Raw genomic sequence first — 21,290 nt, 5'->3', positions numbered from 1 at the left:
CGCCAAGGAAGCTCATCGAATTCTCCAAGGCAAAGTCATCCAGCCACATACAATCACGTGGTTCCCGGCCCATCTCGAACCCCAACTCGACTCCCTCCGCAACCTCAATGACATCGCACACGTCCAAGCGCGCGAACTAACCCTCCGCGCGGACGCCACTGCAAGTCGAGGTTCCGTCGATTCTGGGCTCGTCGAGTTCCGTGACACTCTCTCCACCTTCAACGAGGTTACCAAACACTACTACCTTGGTAGAAGACTATACCCTCCCCCACACGGGACACTAACCAGACCTCAAGCTGTCACACTACGCATGCTTCAGACGGGATCATATCCCAACCTGAATTTATTCCACTACATCAATCCAGACTGCTTTAGTCCAGACTGCCCTAGCTGCGGACAATGTAGTACTTTGGAACACATGCTCTGGGGATGCCCCTCGTTACAGAGGGGCCCGCATCGATGCACTGCAGAGGAGTGGAGCTCTGCTCTTCGGAGCTCCGACCATTCACGCCAATTTTGGGCTGTCCAGAGAGCCCACGATGCGGCGCTGGAGCTTGGTCTCCCCGTCCCGACGTGGGTGCGGCCCGCGGCTTCGTCGCCTCCCTGAGAGGGGGCAACAGAGCTTCTCAGGACCTCCATTAAAGTTCTTTGTCTGTCTGTCTGACCTGGAGCTCTTTGGAGTGCGCCCGATACACGGGCGTTTTTGCATATCACCCCCATCGAAATGCGGCCACCGCGGTCGGGGTTTAATCCAACGCCCTCGAGCTTAGCAGCGCCACGCCAAAGGCACTACGCCACCACGGTGGGTAAAGGGAAGAACACAATCGACGAAATAGAAGGAGCGCAATATCAGGAAAACACGCAGAATAAGAAAGTGATACACCGTGGTTGCTTAGTGGCTTTGGCTGCTAAGCACGAGGTCGCGGGATCAAATCCCGGCCGCGGCAGCCTCATTTCGATGAGGACGAAATGAAAATACGCCCGTCCACCATTCATTGAGTGGCCGTTCAAGAACCGCAGGTGGTTTAAATGGAACGGGGTTAAGAGTGAATGTATCCGGAGTGCCCCACTACAACGTGCCTCATAATCAAATCGTGGCTTTGCCACGTAAAACCTTAGAATTTAATTTTAAAGAAACAAACGTGGTTCCACGTTCGTTCACAACGATCTATACCTGTACTCACTGGAGTGCGTTAGAGGTTAGAACATATCGGTGAAATGAACATGAACAAAGTGTAGGCACCGATTGTTTGTGATAGCGATCATATTATTATCAAAAACGGCCGTCCAATAACAAACGCATCTCGCGAGCGAACAGCGCTTTGTAGTAGACCGTTTGAACCCCGTCTACGTCAAGGCTAGAACAGCGCATCGCTCTCGCAGAGGCGTCACGCTAAAAGCAATGTTCGACTGATCGCGTGCGAGGCATCAAGTGTTGCGTGTCGGTGATTGAGCACGGGGGTGACATGTCCGACGCTTAAGTTCCCCGCTGCCCGTTTCCAGGCAGCATACGTTCACGGAGAGCCGAGAGCAGCCCTGAGCCAATGATTCGACGCCTGGTGTTGAATAACACTAAATGAACAAAAGAAAGTGAAAACGATTTTTAGCTTGAAAATAAAATTGCGCATGGCCACGGTACCTATATGGGTTAGATGAGTTTTAGAAGAAGAGTACTTTTTATAAAACATAAGAGGCTCATGTGAGGAGGACCAACCATTCAATACGCTCAAGGACTTAAGGTTCTCGGCGTCCTTATAACCCCGAACGGTTCAGCAGAAAATAAAAAGAAAACGAAAAGTTGCAACGAGCGCGGTTAACAACAAAGCATACAACATACATCATCAGGAGAATAGCACAATAGTCGGGGAGAGCACTTATAAATTTCCGTCGGCCCCTTTGAGGTCGATGCGCATGCCGGTTATTAGTAAGTTTTCTCTTCGTACACATAAATATGATTATTCTCCTCGATGCATCACCACGCTATTGACACGAATGCGATACACAATTGTCACATTTGTGTTCCCATTTAGACATTACCAAAATGTCCATACCTCAACAGAATGCCTGGCGTCATAAAGGAGAAGCCCAGCGCTTATAATGGACTCGTTAACGATGAAGCTTTGGGTGCAAGGGGTAAACAAATGCTAGCAAATGCTAGCAAATGCTAACCTCGTGGAGCTCTGCGAAATTTCGAAGTTTCAGGAACGTTCAGTCTTAGTGGAAACCGGAATCTCTGGTGCTCGTGGCAGCTTTGGCATGGGTGCTTTGAGCACAGCGGCGCGAGGCGTTAATAATTGACGACTGGAAAGATGGGACGCGCAGTAATCGAGTTATTCTGCCGGAGATACTTAACCCCTAGCGAAACTCTCCCTAAATAATCGATTGCTATCCTCCTAGCGTCTCGTGCTACCGGATAATCCTTCCTCGCCGAGGGGATGCCTAACCTCGTGGTTTGCTGAAATGGCCGCTGTTATCTGACAGACAACGCAAGTTTGTAGAACAGTGATTAAGACAAGCCTGCGGCGTAGGATTAAATAAACGCCCCTCATTATGGAATCTCGACTCGCGGAACATTTTTTTTCTGATTTTCGCAGAGCGGAAGCATCGTTCCAAAGGGAATTATTATTGAATGCTCAAACACCACGGTCTAGTTTAATGCTTGATTTTAGGGAGCATTTCCAAATGTTCGTAGTGCCTTAATTACGGGAGTTCATAGGGATACAAGAAACAATTTCCGTTCTCGTCTTCGCACACGACATATTTTCTTAAAGCAAAACACGCAGCTTTGAGTAGAAAATTATTTCTATGAGAATTAGTTTTTATCATCTAATGAATATACCTTAGACGCTTTCTTTTTACTTTTCTTTCGAGTGGAGAGGAATACCACGGCTGCACGAACAAAAGTTAAAGAAGGTTCCGTCATTTAACTTTTGCAGCTCCTAAAAAAACATTTGACCAACTTTACGGTGCTATAAACAAATAAGCATCTAACGACAACGTGCTTCTCATTCGTCTATTTCCATAAGCAAAAGAAAACGCGGTCCTATAGGCTACATACTCAAATGCAAAAGTTTTTTTTTTCTTTTTTTTTTCGAATGTGATGTCCCGCTTATTTCATTGGCCGTTCGCCGTTCAGTAACGGTATGTTTTTGAACATTTCACGATGGACGGCTCTTGCCTGTATCGTCAATACTTCAGAACACAAATTTCATATATCAATCGTGCCCCTTTTTATCTGGCAACTTTCACGCAAAGTTTTCTTTTTTTTTAACTTTGACATATCATTTACCAACTTCTTACGGTGGTTTAGGTCACGAAAGTTTCAGCTTCTCAGCATCTCAAGTGAAAAATTGCGCAGGATACCGAAGAACTGTCGATTAAGAATGTTGTTGCTGCTGTGGAATGCCCAGCTGCTGCAATCCTTAAACTACGCATCTCTATTTGCTTTACCTCTCTTCACTTGGCATGACCTCTGTTAAACTTTGCGACGCTTATGTTTCATCTGATATTCCAGCCTGATACTTTTTTTTTCAGGGCAACAAAGTGCAGGAAATCTTTCTATCTTTTTTCTTTGTTTTTTTAATATCTTGGGTTAGTTCGTCCATCAGTTAACGCTAGTGGACCTTTTTTCACAAATGGAAAGCTAGCTTTACTGCTGGGCATTTTGTCTAACAAATGGCAACGAAGTCCTTTTTGCGATCAGTGCGTACGGTCACTGATCGCTTTTTGTTTGTCTTATGACGTAAAAAAATGTAGACATATTTCTCGTGATGTAATCATGCGCAATAGACAAGCCCCAGGGTGTGCAGCTAGCACCTCGCCTACTTTTGAAGAATAACCAATGCTGTGATTATTTGAGCAAATCTGCACTGCAGAGGAGCGCACTTTCAAGTTAGGAAAAGGGTTAATTTAGTTCCTGGCGAGGTCTGTACGTAATCATCAAGTTCTTACTAACTATACGAGAACAATAATTATTGCATGATTCCTTACGTATAAGATATATCTGCTTGTGCTTTTTATAATCTTACGCGTCATCAAGCAAAAAAAGCGCACAACGTAGCACCAGAGAGAGGAAGGAGCACCGGCAAGGAGCACCCCTATACGTATACGCTACAACATGAAAGTGTGGCTGACTTACATGACAGAAAAGCCGTGCTGAGAAGCCAAAAAAAGAAAAGCTTTCTCTTGATGGAGGATGGCTGTAAGGCGTGGAACGTTGCACAGCTAGGAGAGTAGATCAATCCGCAGAAATGTCCACGCACGACGCTGTCGCAGAACACACAGTACTAGTCGCGAGACAGTCGGCACACTTTAAGGCGGCGAGTTCTTGCGAGTCCGCGCCGCCGCAGACAAACACTGTCGCGACGTTCACGTTGGGACAGGGAAGCTTCTTCGCGCGTCTAGCTAGACAGCGAGTAAACAGCGTTAACACTGGCGGCGTTGGCTAAGGTCCAGTGAATAGAGTTGTAGAAATAGAGAGAGAAAGGCGGAAGCACAGAGGACTACTAGAGCAGGCGATGCCGCTCGCGCTGCGCGCACGAGGCCGAAGGCGCGTCGTCTGCTCGATGCGCGACCGCGCGCCAAAGTGAACCCGCGATGATAAGGGGGCGCTCGTTGTGCGGCGCTCGTCGTTTGCCGGCGCTGCGGCCGCCAAAAAGGAATGATCGGCGCAGGTTGGGCGTGGCGGTCGCGCTGGCTGTGCGGTATGGGGCGAGAGCGTTGGAGGCCCGATTCTGCTCGGCCAAGCTGAATCAGGTGTCTCAGAAGACCTCAGTGCGGTGACGCAGCTACGAGCCTTCTTTATGACAGCACAAATTCGTAAATAATGATGGTATTGCGTTGAATTAGTTGAATCTCTCAGCAGCTGAACGCATAGCTTGGATTTCACAACTCTCGCTTTACCTTGATCCAGTTCGTGGAAAATTATTATCTGCAGTATGACGCCCGCACCACTGCAGGCATGTGTAATTGCAGGTCCCGAAATGTAGACGAAGATGAATTAAGATGTATCAAGCACTGGCGTAGAATTCTCAGAAAAGTGATTAAGGGGCGACCTCAAGAAAAATCTGTGCGTAAAGTTCGAAAAAAAGTCGTTTCGTATTATTCGTGCGTACAAAGCAAGTTATGCAGGACCAAAAGTGTATAGTTCTAATGACACTAAAGATCGCGAATACTGTTGAAATCGTTAGACTGCTGGGATCTCATAATACTGCTCCAAAGTTTCAAGGTCTTCCGGATTTGAAGGTAGCTGGGGATCGCTGATGCCACGAAAACAGGAGAATGTTCAAAAATGGACCAATATGTTGCGTAGACGCGTGCCGGGCTCAAAACAACAACTGGAACTCCCGCGCAAATTCACATCAACAAATAGACGTGCAGTGACCCCCGATCTACTCGATACTCACGTCTGCGAACACTATTCAAATCTTAGGCGTTCGCGCTGCTCGATTTATTCTCTTATACTGGAAGGGAAACAGCAGCTTTTAGATAACGTTCTCCTAAAGACCAGAGTTGCAGTGGAAGAGAGTTTCCTTTGATAAAGATATAGAAAACAAGGACGTATATTTAACAATTTAAAGAAAGAAATGTTTGTGCACAAGCGCCATTCCTGAACGCTTGTCTCACTCTATCGGGCGTAGGTGCTCTGTACGTCATAGGGAAGTTCTTTTTTTTTTAATCTTTGCAAACAGGAACTGTATGTATAGGCGGAGGAATAAGCAGCAGTACCAGGATGCTGACGCAACCGAAGAAAACGTAAACCGGAGACCATTGTTCCGGCCTATGGATCCTTTCTTGATCGTTATTCTTCTCAGATTCGATCTATAAGCATTTTAGTATGCATAGCAACGTCCTTTCCTGTGGTATTGCAATACTTTTGTTTGTTAATGGATGATTACGCTAAATATCAGCACTGTTGAGAGCTTTGAAAACGCTTTTGCATTATGCCATGTTCTGAGCTCCGCATCACTGCAGAACGGGAAAGCGCTGCTTGACTTCGTAAACCTGTCTCCTTCCACATTGCCGACGCGCATATGATTGCAGCTTGGATTAACCTACTGACCTTTGCTGGTTCGTTAACCTCCCGGTCTTTCCTATCTCATTTATCTCTCTCTCTTCGCTTCCCAAAAACTAAGAAGCATAAGCGATCAACACGTCAAGGTGGGAAGAATCAAAAAGATTGAGCGGCTCAATTTAGTGAATGATTAGTTGTTTTTTTTTTTACATATTAGAGTTTAACATCCCGAAAAACTGCACAGGTGATTATGAAGGACGCCGTAGTAAATGACTCCTGATTAATTTTGGCCACCCGGGGTTAACGCGTGCCTAAATCTAAGTACACGAGCATTTGTTGCAGTTGGCTTCCAACAAATTGCGCCCGCGTGGCCAGCGGCTGAACGCCATAGCCACCGCGGCATCGTGGTGGGTCAATTTAGTGAGTGATGCATGTGCCAAACAACCCAAGAGTTACAGAGGTCATAACACGGCATAATTTGAAGTATTCGTCGCTGAAGCACATGTTGTGCTCAGAGTACGGCCGTATACAAGAAAGAAAAATACTTGGTTTTACACATCATTCCACGATGTTTAATTCGTTTTCCATTCAAGTATGGCTTATCTGGCTGCAATTCTGCAAGGAACACTGAACTCTCACGTAACTAGATGTCCTGCGTGATGGCTCCTGTTATGAGTAGAGCCGGCTGTCCACCTGTAGACGTGCTGACTATGTGCACCACATCGGCAGGTGTAGTTCGCGCGCGCGTGCGTGCGTGTGCGTGTGCGTGTGCGTGTGCGTGCGCGTGTGCGTGTGTGTGTGTGTGTGTGTGTGTGTGTGTGTGTGTGTGTGCGTGCGTGCGTGCGTGCGTGCGTGCGTGCGTGCGTGCGTGCGTGCGTGCGCGTGCGTGCGTGCGTGCGTGCGCGTGACCTGCTTCGTAAATCCCTCACTGGAATTTATACCTGCATCGTAGATGCTCCGGGTCAATAGCACTATTGCTTTCTTTGATTAACGTTTTTAGAACGTCACTTGACATTCTAAAAACATTAATCAAATAAAGCATAAAGCCCCCCTAAGGAATTCGCAAGGAGAATGATATCACAGCCATAAAACTATGAAGGTGACCTTCTGAGTAAAGGAAGAGGCAATCGGACAAAAAAATATTAAGTAGTCAGAATTGCAGTGATGCAATGTAAAAACAAGTCACTGAGACCGATACGAGAAGCTATACGAGCGGGTCAGTTCCGGTGCAAACGCACACAGCGGCTAAAGAAAACAAAAAGCCGGAAGTGGGCTCACGGGCAGTATCAGAAGAAAAAAATAATAGCATAAACGGCCTCGGCGAGACCCTCAGGCTCCAGGCGTCAAAGAAGTCACGCCACTTCCGCACGGTATGCGCATTCGAATCTAAAAGCGGAGACGGAATGTTGACACGAAGGAAACACGTAGGAGATCGTATCAAACCGCAGCCGTGTGATGTGTTTCGACGCTGCCGGAACACGGCGACTGACAATCGTCACATTGTTGTTCCGAAGTCGTGCAACATCCGCGGATCAGCGGGGTCCTCACGCAGGAACAGCGTCACAACTACGAAGGCCGAAAACGAGGCAGACGGTTGGAAAGAGGTTCCAGCTAGATAAGTTAGTTCCTCTTTGAGATTGTACCGCGCTGACGGTCTCGTCGTCTCTGTGGTCAATGCAATCTGTCAACCGCTTTCGATGTTTTGATGATAGACGAGTGCCTGATAAATGTATCGTATGTTGCGACCCATGGCAGGTATTCACAAAGAAAAAAAAACGCAAGAACTGTAAATAAGAGCTGATGCCAGCCATTTTTCATGTTGGACATATTATTAACAAAGGCGGAAGACCAATGGCAATGAGCACTCTGGAACAAAAAGCTTTTTTGAAATCGACCACAGTTTATTACTGCAAGAAGCAGAGAGAAAAGGTACAAGCCTTCAAGACTGCTGCTCCTGCATGTTGAGGTTAGAAAACAAAGCATTCCGCATCGAACTCAAGAGTACAGCTTGCACTTAGCGCGCGACTCTATGCAAAGCCAACGAGATGCTAAACCTTGCCTAGGGTGAACCTCAGATCAAAAATTATAAATTTGTGAAAAATTGAAAAGCTGTTTAACTGAGTCCTTGAACCATAGCTATATGGTTCACGCGAAGCCTCAAGCGAGGAATGACTTTTTTTTTTTTTTTTTTTTTTTTTTTTGTAGCGTTAGCTACATTGGCCTAGCCAAGCCCGTTTCGCGCGGCACATCAAGAGCCGTGCTGCGCATGCGCAAGGACCAGTGATGTCACACGGCTTGCGCACCGGAGCCGGCACCTCTCGCGCACTCCGCCGCCGCCGCGCGCGACTCACCGCCGCCGGTCTGCGCATTCCAGAGGAGTGACGTCGTAGCCGTGGTAGACGCACTGGCGCCGGCGCGCGCTCGCTGTGGAGTCGCCGTCTGACACTGCGCTGGAGCCGCTGCGCTTCTGACTGGCGTTTGCCAGTGTGGTATAGCCACGGAGAAGGAGAGCGCAAATGCTGCTCAACAGCGCAGAAGAATGGAGAAGCTTGACTCATCGGATCCCGAAGTAGTTGCCTGGCAATTAGCGGTTGAGCGTAGGAGACAACCAGGAAAGCTAAGAATAATCAGCTGAACCTTTGCTAACGCTACGTATATCCTGGCATAGCCGAGCTAAGCCACTGCAACTTTTTTTCTTCTCTTTCATTTTCTTTTTTTTTAATTAGCGCATGACAATAACGTGGCACCTTTTAAATATAATATCAGTTTACGAGGATACGTGCGCGAAAACTTATATAGATTATAGCCAGTTGGCAATACGAATCGACAGAGACAGAGAGAAACGAAGAGGGAGAGGTAGGGAGGTTAACCAAGGACGTGCCCGGTTGGCTGTCCTACACTTGGCGAGGGGAAAGGGGAATAATAGATAAGAAAGAAAGAGAAGAGAAAGTCGTTCGCAGAGTCAGTTGCAGAGGAATCTCCGCTGTCGCAAGCGTTCGTACAGTCCAGAATAAGTACTATAGTATATATGAAAATATGAAGAAGAATATTCTAAAATGGTTCCTCTAAATTTACTAAACTGATGCCGAAGAACTCTGGTGTTTTGATATGAGAAAGTTCAAGACAGAATTACGATGGGCCTATGATTGATAAATCGGTACCTAAAGGATGTTTGTTTGTCGAACGCATTGTAATTCAGAGCATAAGCACTCGGGTAAATAAAAAACTTTGCATCTGTCACGATAAAAATTCCCTTTAGTTTTCAAGCTAGAATTTGATGCAATGCTGTAACCATCTGATAACGAACTTGACACCGGGGCTTCTTGCAAGGACCGCACCAAAGGCCTCTGTTTTTATTGCGATAGCAATTATATGGACAGTCCAAGCGGACTTCTGCCGTCGGCGTCGTCGGCGCCGTGAGGTTCCGTATAAAGTCGAACGGCGCTAAAATCGTCGCCGCGTGCTGTATGCTGTATGTGCGCGTAAAAGCATGCGAGGGACGCGCGCTTTCACGGGGAGCGAACGCACGGCGGAGAGCAAACGCGACATCTTCTGTTGCGCGAAATGCCGTGGGGGGATGGAAGGGAGGGAGGGAGGGTGGGCGACGTTGTACTGCGGCACCAAATCCTTATCTTGCGACTGGGCGCAAGGGGAACAGGAATCTCGCAGGCGAAGGGAGGAAAGCAGGAAGGCAGCGCGGGAGGGAGGGGGTGCGGCTTCTGCTCTGCAACAAACTGCGTACTTCTACTTTGCGCGGCGGCGGGCGGTCGCGCGCACTGTATCTTGAAAGCGATCGGCAACACGGCTCATACCTTTGTATGCGCTGCGCTTTCACCGCTCAGTTTCCGTTGAAGCGATAGACCGCACGAACCTTCGCTCGCTGCTGCTGGAGAGCTTGCTCACGCCAGCGTTTTGACAGCGGTTGTGTGTGGCCATTAAGTGTGATCTATTCATGTTTGCTTGTGCGCACTGACACCATGCTTGTTCATTGAGTTAGTAAACGAATGGGTTCAAGTTTATGCAGCCGATAAAACTACTATCCTTATTTCGAATACAGCTATCTACTAATTTGCTGCCGCAATTGATGCTTCACCTGTTGGGTGAAACTGCGACATTTATTTTGAAGTCACCATAGCTCCGTGATTTCTTAAGCCTTCTGTAATCTAATCCGGGTGGGGCTGCGAATATTTTCTCTAGCCGTTCGCTTTCCAATGGAATGTGTTGTTAGCCCTAACTTTGTGTGCACCAACATAATAGGTTAAAACAAGGTTAGATTGAGATCGAGCTTGAGGCGGCTCACTAATTGCGCTCGCAGCAATGCGTCATCAGTGATTTCCTATGGACATTTTTGTTTAATGAAGGGAGTCCACAGGGCAGTACAGTTGCGCAGGAAATCCGATGTTTGGAGCAGATTCTCTTGTACCACAAGGCCTGACTATAACGTGTGCCTGTCTTGCAATGCTTAAAGAATGACAGCTCTCGGAATGCAAGTATTGGTGCCGATCAACCGGTTTTATTGCGATAGCAATTATATGGACACTCAAAAGCAGATTTCTGCCGTCGGCGTCGCCGTCGCCGTCGGCGTCGCCGTCGCCGTCGCCGTCGCCGTCGCCGTGAGGTTCCGTATGACGTCATTTGGAGATGAAATCGTCGCCGCGCGCCGAACGCTGTATGTGCGAGTGAAAGGGCGCGAGGGGCGCGTCTTTCACGGGGAGTGAACGCACGGCGGAGAACAAACGCGCGTTCTGCGCCGTGCTCGCTTAAGGGCTGCAGAAGTAGGCGTCTCTTTTCTCCTTTACAATCACCATATATGTAGAGCAAACGCGCCTTCTTCGGACGCGCGAGAGGCCGTGGGGGAGGGGGAGGGAAGGGAGGCGACGTTTAGCTGCGGCACCAAGTGCCTATTTATATCAGAGGCTCCAGCAACAGTCACCAACGCCGCACGCATTTTGAGCTAACGCGGGCAAAACGCCGATGGCGTCGACAACAGTTCTGCGTGTTGTTGCTACCAAAGCCGCTCACCTTACTTCGTATGACATTGCTGTGTTGCTATCGCATTCATTGCTTCGCCCTTAGGGCGAAACTGTGACATTTTTTGATGCGAAGTATAGTCGTTAAGTTTTCTCAATGAAAGAGATAAAGTGACGTCCAGAAATTTTTTTCATGCGAAACTGATAAAGAAGGATGACGGTCTTGAAAAAGTTGTCGCAGTTTCACCCGAAAGGCGAAGCATCAATTGCGATAGCAACTTAGTAGAGAGCTATACGGAGTAAGGATAGTAGTTTTATCCGCTGTTCAAACTTGGACATGCAGCAGCACCGGCAACACACAGCACTGTTGTCGACGCCGTCGGCGTTTTGCCCGCGTTCGCACAAAATGCGTGCGGCGTTGGTGACTGTTGCCGGAGCCTCTGATATAAATAGGCACTTGGTGCCGCAGCTAAACGTCGCCTCCCTTCCCTGCCCCCCCCCCCTCCCTCCCACGGCCTTTCGTGCGTCAGAAGAAGGCGCGTTTGCTCTACATATATGGTGATTGTAAAGGAGGAAAGAGACGCCTACTTCTGCAGCCCTTAAGGGAGCACGGCACAGAACGCGCGTTTGTTCTCCGCCGTGCGTTCACTCGCCGTGAAAGCGCGCGTCCCTCGCGCCCTTTCACTTGCACATACAGCGTTCGGCGGCGCGCGGCGACGATTTCATCTCCATTGACGTCATACGGAACCTCACGGCGACGGCGACGGCGACGGCAACGGCGACGGCAGAAATCTGCTTTGGAGTGTCCATATAATTGCTATCGCAATAATATTAGATAATGCTTCCCATGCTTCCCAAATTAGAAACATATTGTCTATAAAGCACTTGTAGAGAATTATTTCCCCAAGGACTGACTACCCAAATACTCGCTTTCAAGAACATCCATAAATAAAATTGCATTGTTGGGCCCTATATTGATACCGATCGATGTATCAATAACGTGAGGATTGTGCTCACCGTCAAACCTAAAATTATTTAGCTTCAGAATTAGCTGAAAAAAAAATCACAGCATATCCACGGGGTGAATGATGATGAGTGGGCGAAGCTCCGGAGGGAATCATCGGATCTCCCGCTTAAGGGGACGCTAGCACAAACGCGTTAGAAACGTGCAGTACTCTCTAGTAAGGGGGAGCGGCCACAGCGTCTTACGCAGCCATTTACACATGCCGGAACGTGCACCGCGTTTGCCTACGCCATCGCATGACTGCTGAGAGAGTATACCCCCCGTATTCATAAACGCTCCTCGACTTGAACTTGACTTGCCACCGCTTTGGGCAGCGCGTTCGAAACGCGTTGAAGGTAAGGCGGAGAGGCCACAGCGTCTTACACCAGCTTCTTACACGGGCCGTAACGCGCTAGCACAAACGTGTTAGAAACGCGCTAGAAACGCGGCCTTTCGTTAATGTTGGGTATTTATTGCCATCGTGGTGCGTGTGTCCATGTCCGCTTCGTGGCGTAGTGGGCTAACGCCGCGCGCTCGGAAGCGAGGGGTCCCTGGTTCGATTCCGCGCTACGGACACAACTTCGGAATTTTTTTTCTCATTTTTCTCAGACTGGTTACACACTACTACTACGACGACGGGGACGGAACGGGTGCCGCTATAAGGAGCTTCGCCCCTAAAATCGCCAAGTGATTTAAATATACCTGTCTCTGTTAGCGGCCATATTTCTGCTCTTCATTTTAATGCCCAGTCGGCCCGGAACAAAGAAGACGTCATCACAACCTTTATAGAAAGTTTTAAATTTCGTTTTGACGTAATTATGATGACCGAAACTTGGTATACAAGTGAACTGGAGGTACTGCAATTGCCTGGTTATAAGTCTCACTTTCTAAATCGTCGCGGTAAAAAAGGCGGTGGTCTTACGTTAATGGTTCAAGACAGATTTGAAAGCGAACTGCTCTCGAATTATTCTCAAATTACAGATGATTACGAAATTCTTACGGTAAAGTGCATATATGGTATTTTATCAGTTATGTATCGCCCACCTGGAGGGATGCTACCTTCATTTTTATCTTTTTTAGACGAATTTCTTGCTTGGATTAACGACAATAATTACAAACTAATTTTGGGAGGTGATCTTAACATTGATTTCTTGAGCAACTCAGCGCCACAGGCTCAACTTACGGAAATGCTCGTAGTAAATGCGTTGGTAAACGTGATAAAACAACCGACACGTATACAGTTAAGTAGGTCAACATGTATTGATGCTTTTGTAACAAACTGTCAAAATCAGACAATTGACTCAGGAGTTCTCGGATCACATATTAGTGACCATTTGCCCATATACATAATACAAAGCTTTAACAAACCAAACTCAAAAAACAAACATGAAAGGTCTGTCACATACCGTAACGTAAACCAGGAGACACTGCAGCGTTTTCGTTCAATTTTAATAGCTACAGACTGGCGCTCCATCCACAGCAGTGATAACGCAACTCGCGCGTATGAACTACTAATAGACAAAATTAAAACAGCCTTCACCGTAAGTTTTCCTTACATCAAAAAGACCCGTCCCCGTAAGGCAAGAAAGCCGTGGCTTACTTCGGAATGCTTGAAGGCTATCATCGATAAAAATGCACTGTTTCAAAGGTTCCTTAGGTCAAAAAGCGCCTCCGATTTACAAGCGTTTAAGAAACATAGGAATAAAACAAATAACCTTTTGCGCAGACACAAAGAACGATACTTTTATAACTTGTTTAATCACGAAGTATCTAGAAAACCGGAACTTGTCTGGAAAAGGCTGAATTCTTTCTTAGAAGGTTATTCTAAAGAAAACACTGGCCCCACTGAGATTAAATTAAATAACGATACATTCACTGGCCGTAAGCTAGCTGACCTTTTTAACAATTTTTTTGCCTCTGTCGCAAGCAGTGTGCATAATACTTCCTGCATGGAATATATGCCTTCGAGAACACGTGAATCTGCGTATTTGTTTCCCGTCTCCCAGCCAGAAGTTGTAGCAATGTTCTTATCCCTCAAAAATAGCTACTGCCCCGACCCTGATGATCTACAAATTCGACCGGTCAAGTACGTACTTGACATCATCGCGCCAGCCCTAACACATGTGATCAATCTAATCTTTTCTTCTGGCGATTTCCCGAGACAGCTACAAGTTGCTAAAGTTACCGTTATTTTCAAAGGCGGTGACAAAAATAATGTATCAAACTACAGGCCTATTTCCATACTGCCCATTTTTTCCAAAGCTATTGAAAAGTTAATACACATAAGAATGAATAGTTTTTTGAGTCGCCATAACATCATAACGCCGTTTCAATTCGGCTTTAGTAAAAAACGTTCCACAGAATCCGCGTTACTTCTTCAAAAAGAAATCATACTAGGTGGTTTTGAGCGTCAACTTTACATAGTTGGAATATTTATCGATTATTCAAAAGCCTCTGACCGGATTAATCATACCACACTTTTAAAAAAGCTACAGCATTACGGATTCCGTGGGGCATTTTTTACACTTATGCAAAGCTACTTGAGTGATCGCAAGCAGCAGGTACAACTTAATAACTATAAATCAAGCTTTCGGTCCCTAAAAAGCGGAGTACCGCAGGGAAGCATCCTAGGGCCTCTACTTTTTAATGTATATATTAACGACGTAGTAAGAATAGATGAAAATACCCAATTTATAGTTTATGCTGACGATACTAGTTTGTTTTTTTTAGGATCAGATTTATCGGAAATTCAAACCAGAGCAAATAACGTACTCGCGAAACTGCATACCTGGAGTTTGAACAACTCGCTAACTATAAATACGTCAAAAACAAAAGCGGTTTTATTTAGAGCTAAAAGCAAGAAAGTCAACTTTGATTTAGCGCTTTTTCTTGGTCCATCAAAAATTGAGGTGGTTCCTGCTGTGAAATGTCTTGGTGTACTCTTTAATGAAAACATGTCCTGGGATTTGCAGTCTGATTCTGTTTGTTCCAGTCTTTCTCACACGGTTGGTATGTTATCGCGCACACGTTTTCTTTTACCTGAGAAAGTAAAACTGTTATTGTATAACTCACTTTTCCTTTCAAAACTGTGCTATTGCTACCTAGTCTGGGGAACCACCACAATTTCCAACATTCTGAGGATTTCTAGATTACAAAAAAGGGATGTCCGTTTGATTGTCAATGCTCCGTATAACGCGCACACAAGGCCCCTCTGTAAAAATCTAAACGTAATACCTGTTGACGACTTGTACGAATCTTTACTAATAAAACGCTACAAACAAGGCATTAAAACAAACAATCTGTGCTTGAAAGAACTTGCTAATTTGACTGAAAGATTGCATGTTTATGACACGCGCGGAATCACTTTTTGGTTTACGCCACGGACCCGTACTAATTATGGCCGACAAATGATCGCATATACATTGCCTACTCTTTTAAACAACCAGCATTGTTTTCTGTAATGCAGCTGCTATCAAGTTTTGATTTTGTACTGGAAAGTTTCTCCAAGTTTTCATAAATTTTGATGTCGTGCAGAAAAGTATATATTTGCTTTTCAATGTTAATTTCAACACTGTTAGTTTTATTTTCCGATGTATATTTTTACCATTGTAAGTTTTGCCATTGTGCCATTGTAAGCTAGGAACGTTTTTGTTGTTGTTGTTGCCCCTGTCAAAGTGCAATTATCGGGTACAGACCCCGTCAAGCCTTTTCTTGGCTTTTAGTCTGTGCCCCCAGCATTTTTGTACATGTTATAATGTACCATAATGCCGAAATAAAATGAAATGAAATGAATGAATGAAAGTGTAGAAAATGTGCTACGACATACAGGTTTGTCAGGGTAGAGCGGATCGTACACATTGTGGTCTCATCGCTACGCTCACGGCGCGCACTCTCGACGACCACCGCGGGTTCGAGCACTCCGAGCCGCCATGCATACATGTAGGGCGCCGCGTCCACACGTGCTCCGGCCCGCTCCGTGTGCCGACGCACCGCAGCGCGCGCTGGCACCCGCCGGTCCCATGCAGCTAGGGGAAGGCGAGCCCACGCGCGCAGCAAGGGAGACCCTAGCTAGGCGAAGCTCTCCAGAAGGAACAAAGAACGTTTATTAAGCTGGGGTTCAATACAACATAAGTTTAAAACAACACACCCGAATCTATAAGTCTAATTGCAACACAAAACATGGCCTGGCCAGATGGTCGCTGGTGGCCGCCAACGGCGCACCGCGACAGAGAAAACAAAGCACAAGGAACTCAGCAGAGGGAGGCCCCCTATCCTTCGGCCAGCGTCTGCCATCTCGCACCACCACAGCAGAGGAAATGAAAACAGAAAGAAACAGACGGGGGCACGATAGGAATGCGCTGCCTCAGGACATCGAGACGATGGAAGAGTGCGCGCACCCGCCGAGGCCGGGACCCCGACGAGTCGAAGTAGAGTACACTCTAGCCGAAGCAACCATCGGGTGGCGGCGGACAAAGGGGGCCGCCGCCGGCAGAGTGGAGCTCGTACGCACCTTCCGACGCCTGGATGTGGCCTCCCCAGGCCCCGTCTTGCGCCCGCGTACCCGGAACGCACGCAAGCAAGGCCCGAATCCCGCCAAAAGGTCGGCCAATGGGGGACGTCCGTTGACCTTGCCGTGGGCGGGATGACAGCCGAGTGACAGTGTGTTATGACCCGCTGCCACCCCGTCCAGGCAGGGAGGCGGGAGACAGAGATCTCGGAAACGCAACGCAATGGAACGGCGTCACACAACCACTTCGAGCGCCCGAAACCTCACAGCGTTGACAGTTGAATGGATACCATCAGCATGAGCGACATTCATATAGAGAGTTACGACATACGTTATAACAAGCCTGGCTATTTTCAAATTATTAATTTATCTTAACAGATGATTGGTGTCCTTAATAAACAACAAGAAGATTGTCGAAATTTCGTTAATAAACGTATCGAAGCAGCAGGAAAGATTTTCGGTGACTATACCAATATCCTAAACAATTCGTCGACCGTGATTATTCGTCCTCAACGTCCTATGAATTTCCGGTAACCGGTAAAAACGACTGGCGACAGGGCCAAGCGGAACAATAGAATGGAATAGTTTCGCCATTCACCATTTCTTTAACTAAACCTTCAGGAGATTGTTGAACTAATCATTTGTACCCGCTTGTATATAATATAGCATCAAAACCCCTGCGCTTATAGAAATACTGATCTACCAACTGCGTCTGAGCTACTGCGATATATTCACTTTCGTTCATTGTAACAATCACATCAACTTCGCTAGTCTGCTTAATCACTATATTGACACGCGTATACCGTTTATCCGGTGACGGTGACAAGAACTTTAATTGGTCCTGAGAAACTGGCCAGGGGGAGCTGGCCAGTTTATCCGGTGTCATTTTTTTCACCGGCTAACAAATGTTATAAAGTTACCGCTCGGCGCAAAACGCGTCCTTAATATTTCGGAAATCTCTCGAATGTTGTCGCCGATTCTATAGCGACGGAACCTCGTGTAATGAGATGACATGCGCGACGCGAATAGTGCTGTACATTCTGGAACGCACGCGAGTGCCAGCGATTACGCTGGAATCCGCGACGCGTCACCTAAAGATAGCCGATGCGCTGTAGATCCGATCTCGACGACCGACAATTCGGCTCACTGCTATCGTTATGCTATAGCATTACTTGTGTTTCTGGGCGCAAGTTCGCCCAACAAATAGTTAGCTCGTTAAGCAAGGTGCTGCGCGAAACAAACATGGACGATAAAAGCACAAGGACAACGCACAAGGGCGCCCGTCCTTGTGCTTTTCTCGTCCATCGCGCAGCACCTCGCTTAACGATGTACGACCGACTTGCCCAGCAACACGCACTATTGAAAGAGTTAACTTTTACCCAGTGGCTTTGGCAGTGCCTTCTTATTCTTCATCGGCACGACGTGAGCATATCCGATCACGCCCTTAATAGCTACGGATTCTTTTTTGTAAAGGCTACATCTAACCGTCGCATATTTTTCGTAGACGCGATCTATATCCCGGAGCATGGCTTTCCTCTAAAGTTCTAGCCACTTGTCTTGTTCGTGGAGGAGGAGTCCAATGTATAATTGGATGTGAATTATTAGGCTTCTCTTCGAAAATAGGTCGGTCGTAAAGGTACCCCGCTGCCGCAAATTTCGTTCGAAGTTTTCGCGGTCTTTCGCCAATTGAAATTAGCTATAGCAACGGGTGGCTTGGCAGAAACTAAGGCATCGAGATAATGCATTTATTTATTCTTCGCATAAGCTAGGACACGGGTTATTAAAAATGCTTTTTGTCAGATTCCTGGCTGCTTACAATGCATGCAAATGTTCCATGGTTGCTGACGTTGCAGTTTAACGTTATCATGCAAGAACTGATATTTAGTGGTAAAAAATTCAACTTTTTTTTTAATACATGGTCAACAACGAGGACTGCTCAGTTAGCTGGTGTTTAGCGAAAATATGCTTCTCTGTGTTGATCAGGAACTTAGCCGATGACATGTCATGCTATTTTACGATGCGCGTTGGTTCCTTGGATGCCAATTTTATAGGGTATCCTCCCATATCGACAAGTTTCGGCCTGAAATATTTCGAATGGCTCGCTTAACAACTAACCTAAGTTATTTCGGTGCAACAGGGGAATTCACGTCCTCTTCGGGGACATGTGGTTTCGGCCAGTCATGTAGTATATTTATATTTTGCAGTACAGCCAGTGGTGTTTTCCTTGCAATGGGCCCAGTTACAACTGCTTGCGGCACGGAAATCCTTGATCACCTTTTCTTTTTCCCCAACTTCTTATCCTTTTTCAGCAACCATTTATTTAGTATTTTAGTAAATCTCCATTCCATACAGCAGCCATTATTTCTTGAAAAGCTTGTTTGCAATCACACGCTAAAGATGCTGAGAGGCAGTTTTTGATGACAATTTGATCTAGTGCTTAAAACTGACTCTTTATCCCTAATAAGTGTCTTTTTTTTAGTAGTGAGTACAGGCGTGGTACCTAATTACAGAGAAGTAAACATTTCTGATGTATTTATCTTTATGCGTCTGCGTTTGGATATTCGATACACGATACTTGCTATTTGTATTCGATTCTTAGTGAAAAACTTTGATATTCGCCCACCTGTAAAAATACTGATTAACATGAAAAAATGAAAAAGAATCATATGGTGGATGACGTTATGTCACACTTGATTAAAAAATAAATGAATCAAATGAAACCTCAGATGCATGCACCCGCTCAGACCACAAACATCAAGTTCACAGAAAATGTGTTTGCCCAATATTTTTTTCTAATCCTAAGGAAGTTTCTTGAGTTGTTAAACATACTCACATGGCGATGGCTTCCCGAGACACTTGTTGGGCATAGCACTGCCTGACGGGTTTATTTCCGGAGCTGTAACGACATGAGGGGACCGAAGACGACCACTCCTTACGTTATCCTGGTGAAGAACATGCATCGCTCCGAAGCGAGCTTGAAATTCGAGTTCCCTTTGGTGACCGGGGTAAAAAAAAACTGGGGGCGACCTCAGGTGGTCTAGGTATAGGCGTCTTGCTTGGGAGTGTTTTGGATTTGTTGCCGGCGGATTGGTTGCTTTTGATACTGCAAGGGGCGTTCTTGGCGCTCTACTTTTCGACAGATAGTCGGAAATTTTCTTTTCCGTTGTGGGGCCGTTAATAAAGAAGTTGTCAATTGAAGGCAGGTTTGTGACGGACACGCCGTGGTGGCTATGACGTTGTGCTGCTTAACACAAGGTCGAGGGTTCAAATCCCGGGCGTGGTGGCCGGGATTTCGATGGGCGCGAAATGCGAAAACGTCCGTGTACCGTAGCATTGGGTACGCGTTAAAGGATCCCAAGTGGTCAGAATTAATCCGGCGTCCCCCACTACAGCGTACCTCATAATCAGATCGTGGTTTTGGCAAGCAAAGCGCCGGCCAGGAAAAGAAAGAAAAAAGGTACCTGACGAGAACTTCAATGGCGCTCTTAGAGGCGGTAACAAGTGCAGAGTCCAACCAGAATGACGTAGTTATGTCAAAACTTTTCCTAAAGCAGAGTGCTTGGGTGTGGCTAGCCAGTAGCGCTACTCCCTCGACACTAAGGTGAACACCATCAGCTATATGTGAACACGAGCTACGCCCAAGTACTTAAAGCCATGGTCCAGGAAGTACACAAGGCGGGACTTCCTGCGAAAACATCGCACAAGCAATGGTAAATCGGAGAGCCTCTTGATGAAAATGGTAGGCAGAGCCGTAGTTGCGGTAGCCTCGTCGTCGGTTTGTCGTTCTTCGGAGCACGAGAACTGCGTGAATTCGTCTGATTTAATGGTAGTGCTTGGTAATAAGGCTTATGAGGTGGCAGTGCATTCCAAAAGTTGACTCTTCAGACTTTGACATTAGATAATTTGTTCCGATATGTAGAAAGCGTAGTGGTTGCTTGAGGCACAAGGTCTGACGTTGGTTCAATATTACTAATGACGGCGCCAGTCTGCGTGATGAAAGCTGGCGCTTCCACTCTTCCCGGGTCAAAATGTTCAGACAAAGTGGTGCTGTCAAGATCCATGCCAATATAATAACCAGGAACACATTCCTGGGATCCGGTGAAAGTACGGCACTAAAGCAAGACGGCACGTATGAATAGTTCGTACTAACTTTTCGATTGGGTCCCGGTCTTCGCCAGAGCACAAGAAAAAGGCTGAGTACATCGACTTAAATGGCTGTAGACTCACACGAAACGCCATGCAATATTAAAGGAATCTGCTGCACGCGTCTTTATCTACAGACACGTGGTGATTTTCACAGTTTTCTTTTTTTTTTTTGCTTTTTTTTTGTATTGGTACGTGACGATAACCTGGAATCTTTCCAATCTAATATTATTTTCACGAGAATGCATGAGCGAAAGTTAGGAAGCATATCGCACTGAAGTGATTAAAGCCAGTTGGCATGCGATGCGAAATAAATCTCAAACAAGAAACCGCTGCGTCAGTTGCACAAGGTTCGGCACAGCTAGCCTACTTCTTCGGAGCTTGCTGATGTCAGGAGCATACACTGTGAATACAGCAATCCAGCCTTGAAGGTACAAGTTATCGAGCGTTTAAGTGGCAATGCTGCCGTAGCACATTTGGTGGTACAACGCACGCGTAAGGCGCCGGTTTTGGGTTCGGCTCCAACCGGCGGCAAGTTGTTTTTTCGGCCACGTTCACTTATCATTTCGAAACTTCAATTGAAACTACAAATAATTGTTCCTGTGTTTTCCTTGGCTTCGTTGTCTATTGGCTTCGTATGGTTGGGACTAACAA

General features: G+C 46.5%; 1 protein-coding gene across 3 annotated transcripts in view; it reads right to left on the bottom strand.

Annotated features, from left to right (window-relative positions):
* LOC119455710 (connectin-like) overlaps positions 1 to 20,722 on the bottom strand; it is a 65,899-nt gene extending 45,177 nt beyond the window's left edge. The window contains exons 1-2 of one of the 3 annotated variants that reach the window (XM_049669219.1): positions 20,644 to 20,722; positions 19,327 to 19,389 (exon numbers count right to left, since the gene is read on the bottom strand). In XM_049669219.1, the coding sequence (XP_049525176.1) occupies positions 19,327 to 19,389; positions 20,644 to 20,696 (116 nt within the window). In that variant the 5' untranslated portion in view covers positions 20,697 to 20,722. Of the gene's footprint in view, positions 1 to 4,138; positions 4,577 to 19,326; positions 19,390 to 20,643 lie in introns of those variants that run through there. The other 2 variants (XM_049669220.1, XM_037717136.2) reach the window with 2 other exon arrangements.
* Between the last annotated feature and the right edge of the window lie 568 nt (positions 20,723 to 21,290).

The sequence above is a fragment of the Dermacentor silvarum genome, chromosome 6, assembly GCF_013339745.2.
Source record: "Dermacentor silvarum isolate Dsil-2018 chromosome 6, BIME_Dsil_1.4, whole genome shotgun sequence".
Taxonomy (NCBI): Eukaryota; Metazoa; Arthropoda; class Arachnida; order Ixodida; family Ixodidae; genus Dermacentor; species Dermacentor silvarum.
This window is presented reverse-complemented; position numbering and strand designations above follow the sequence as displayed.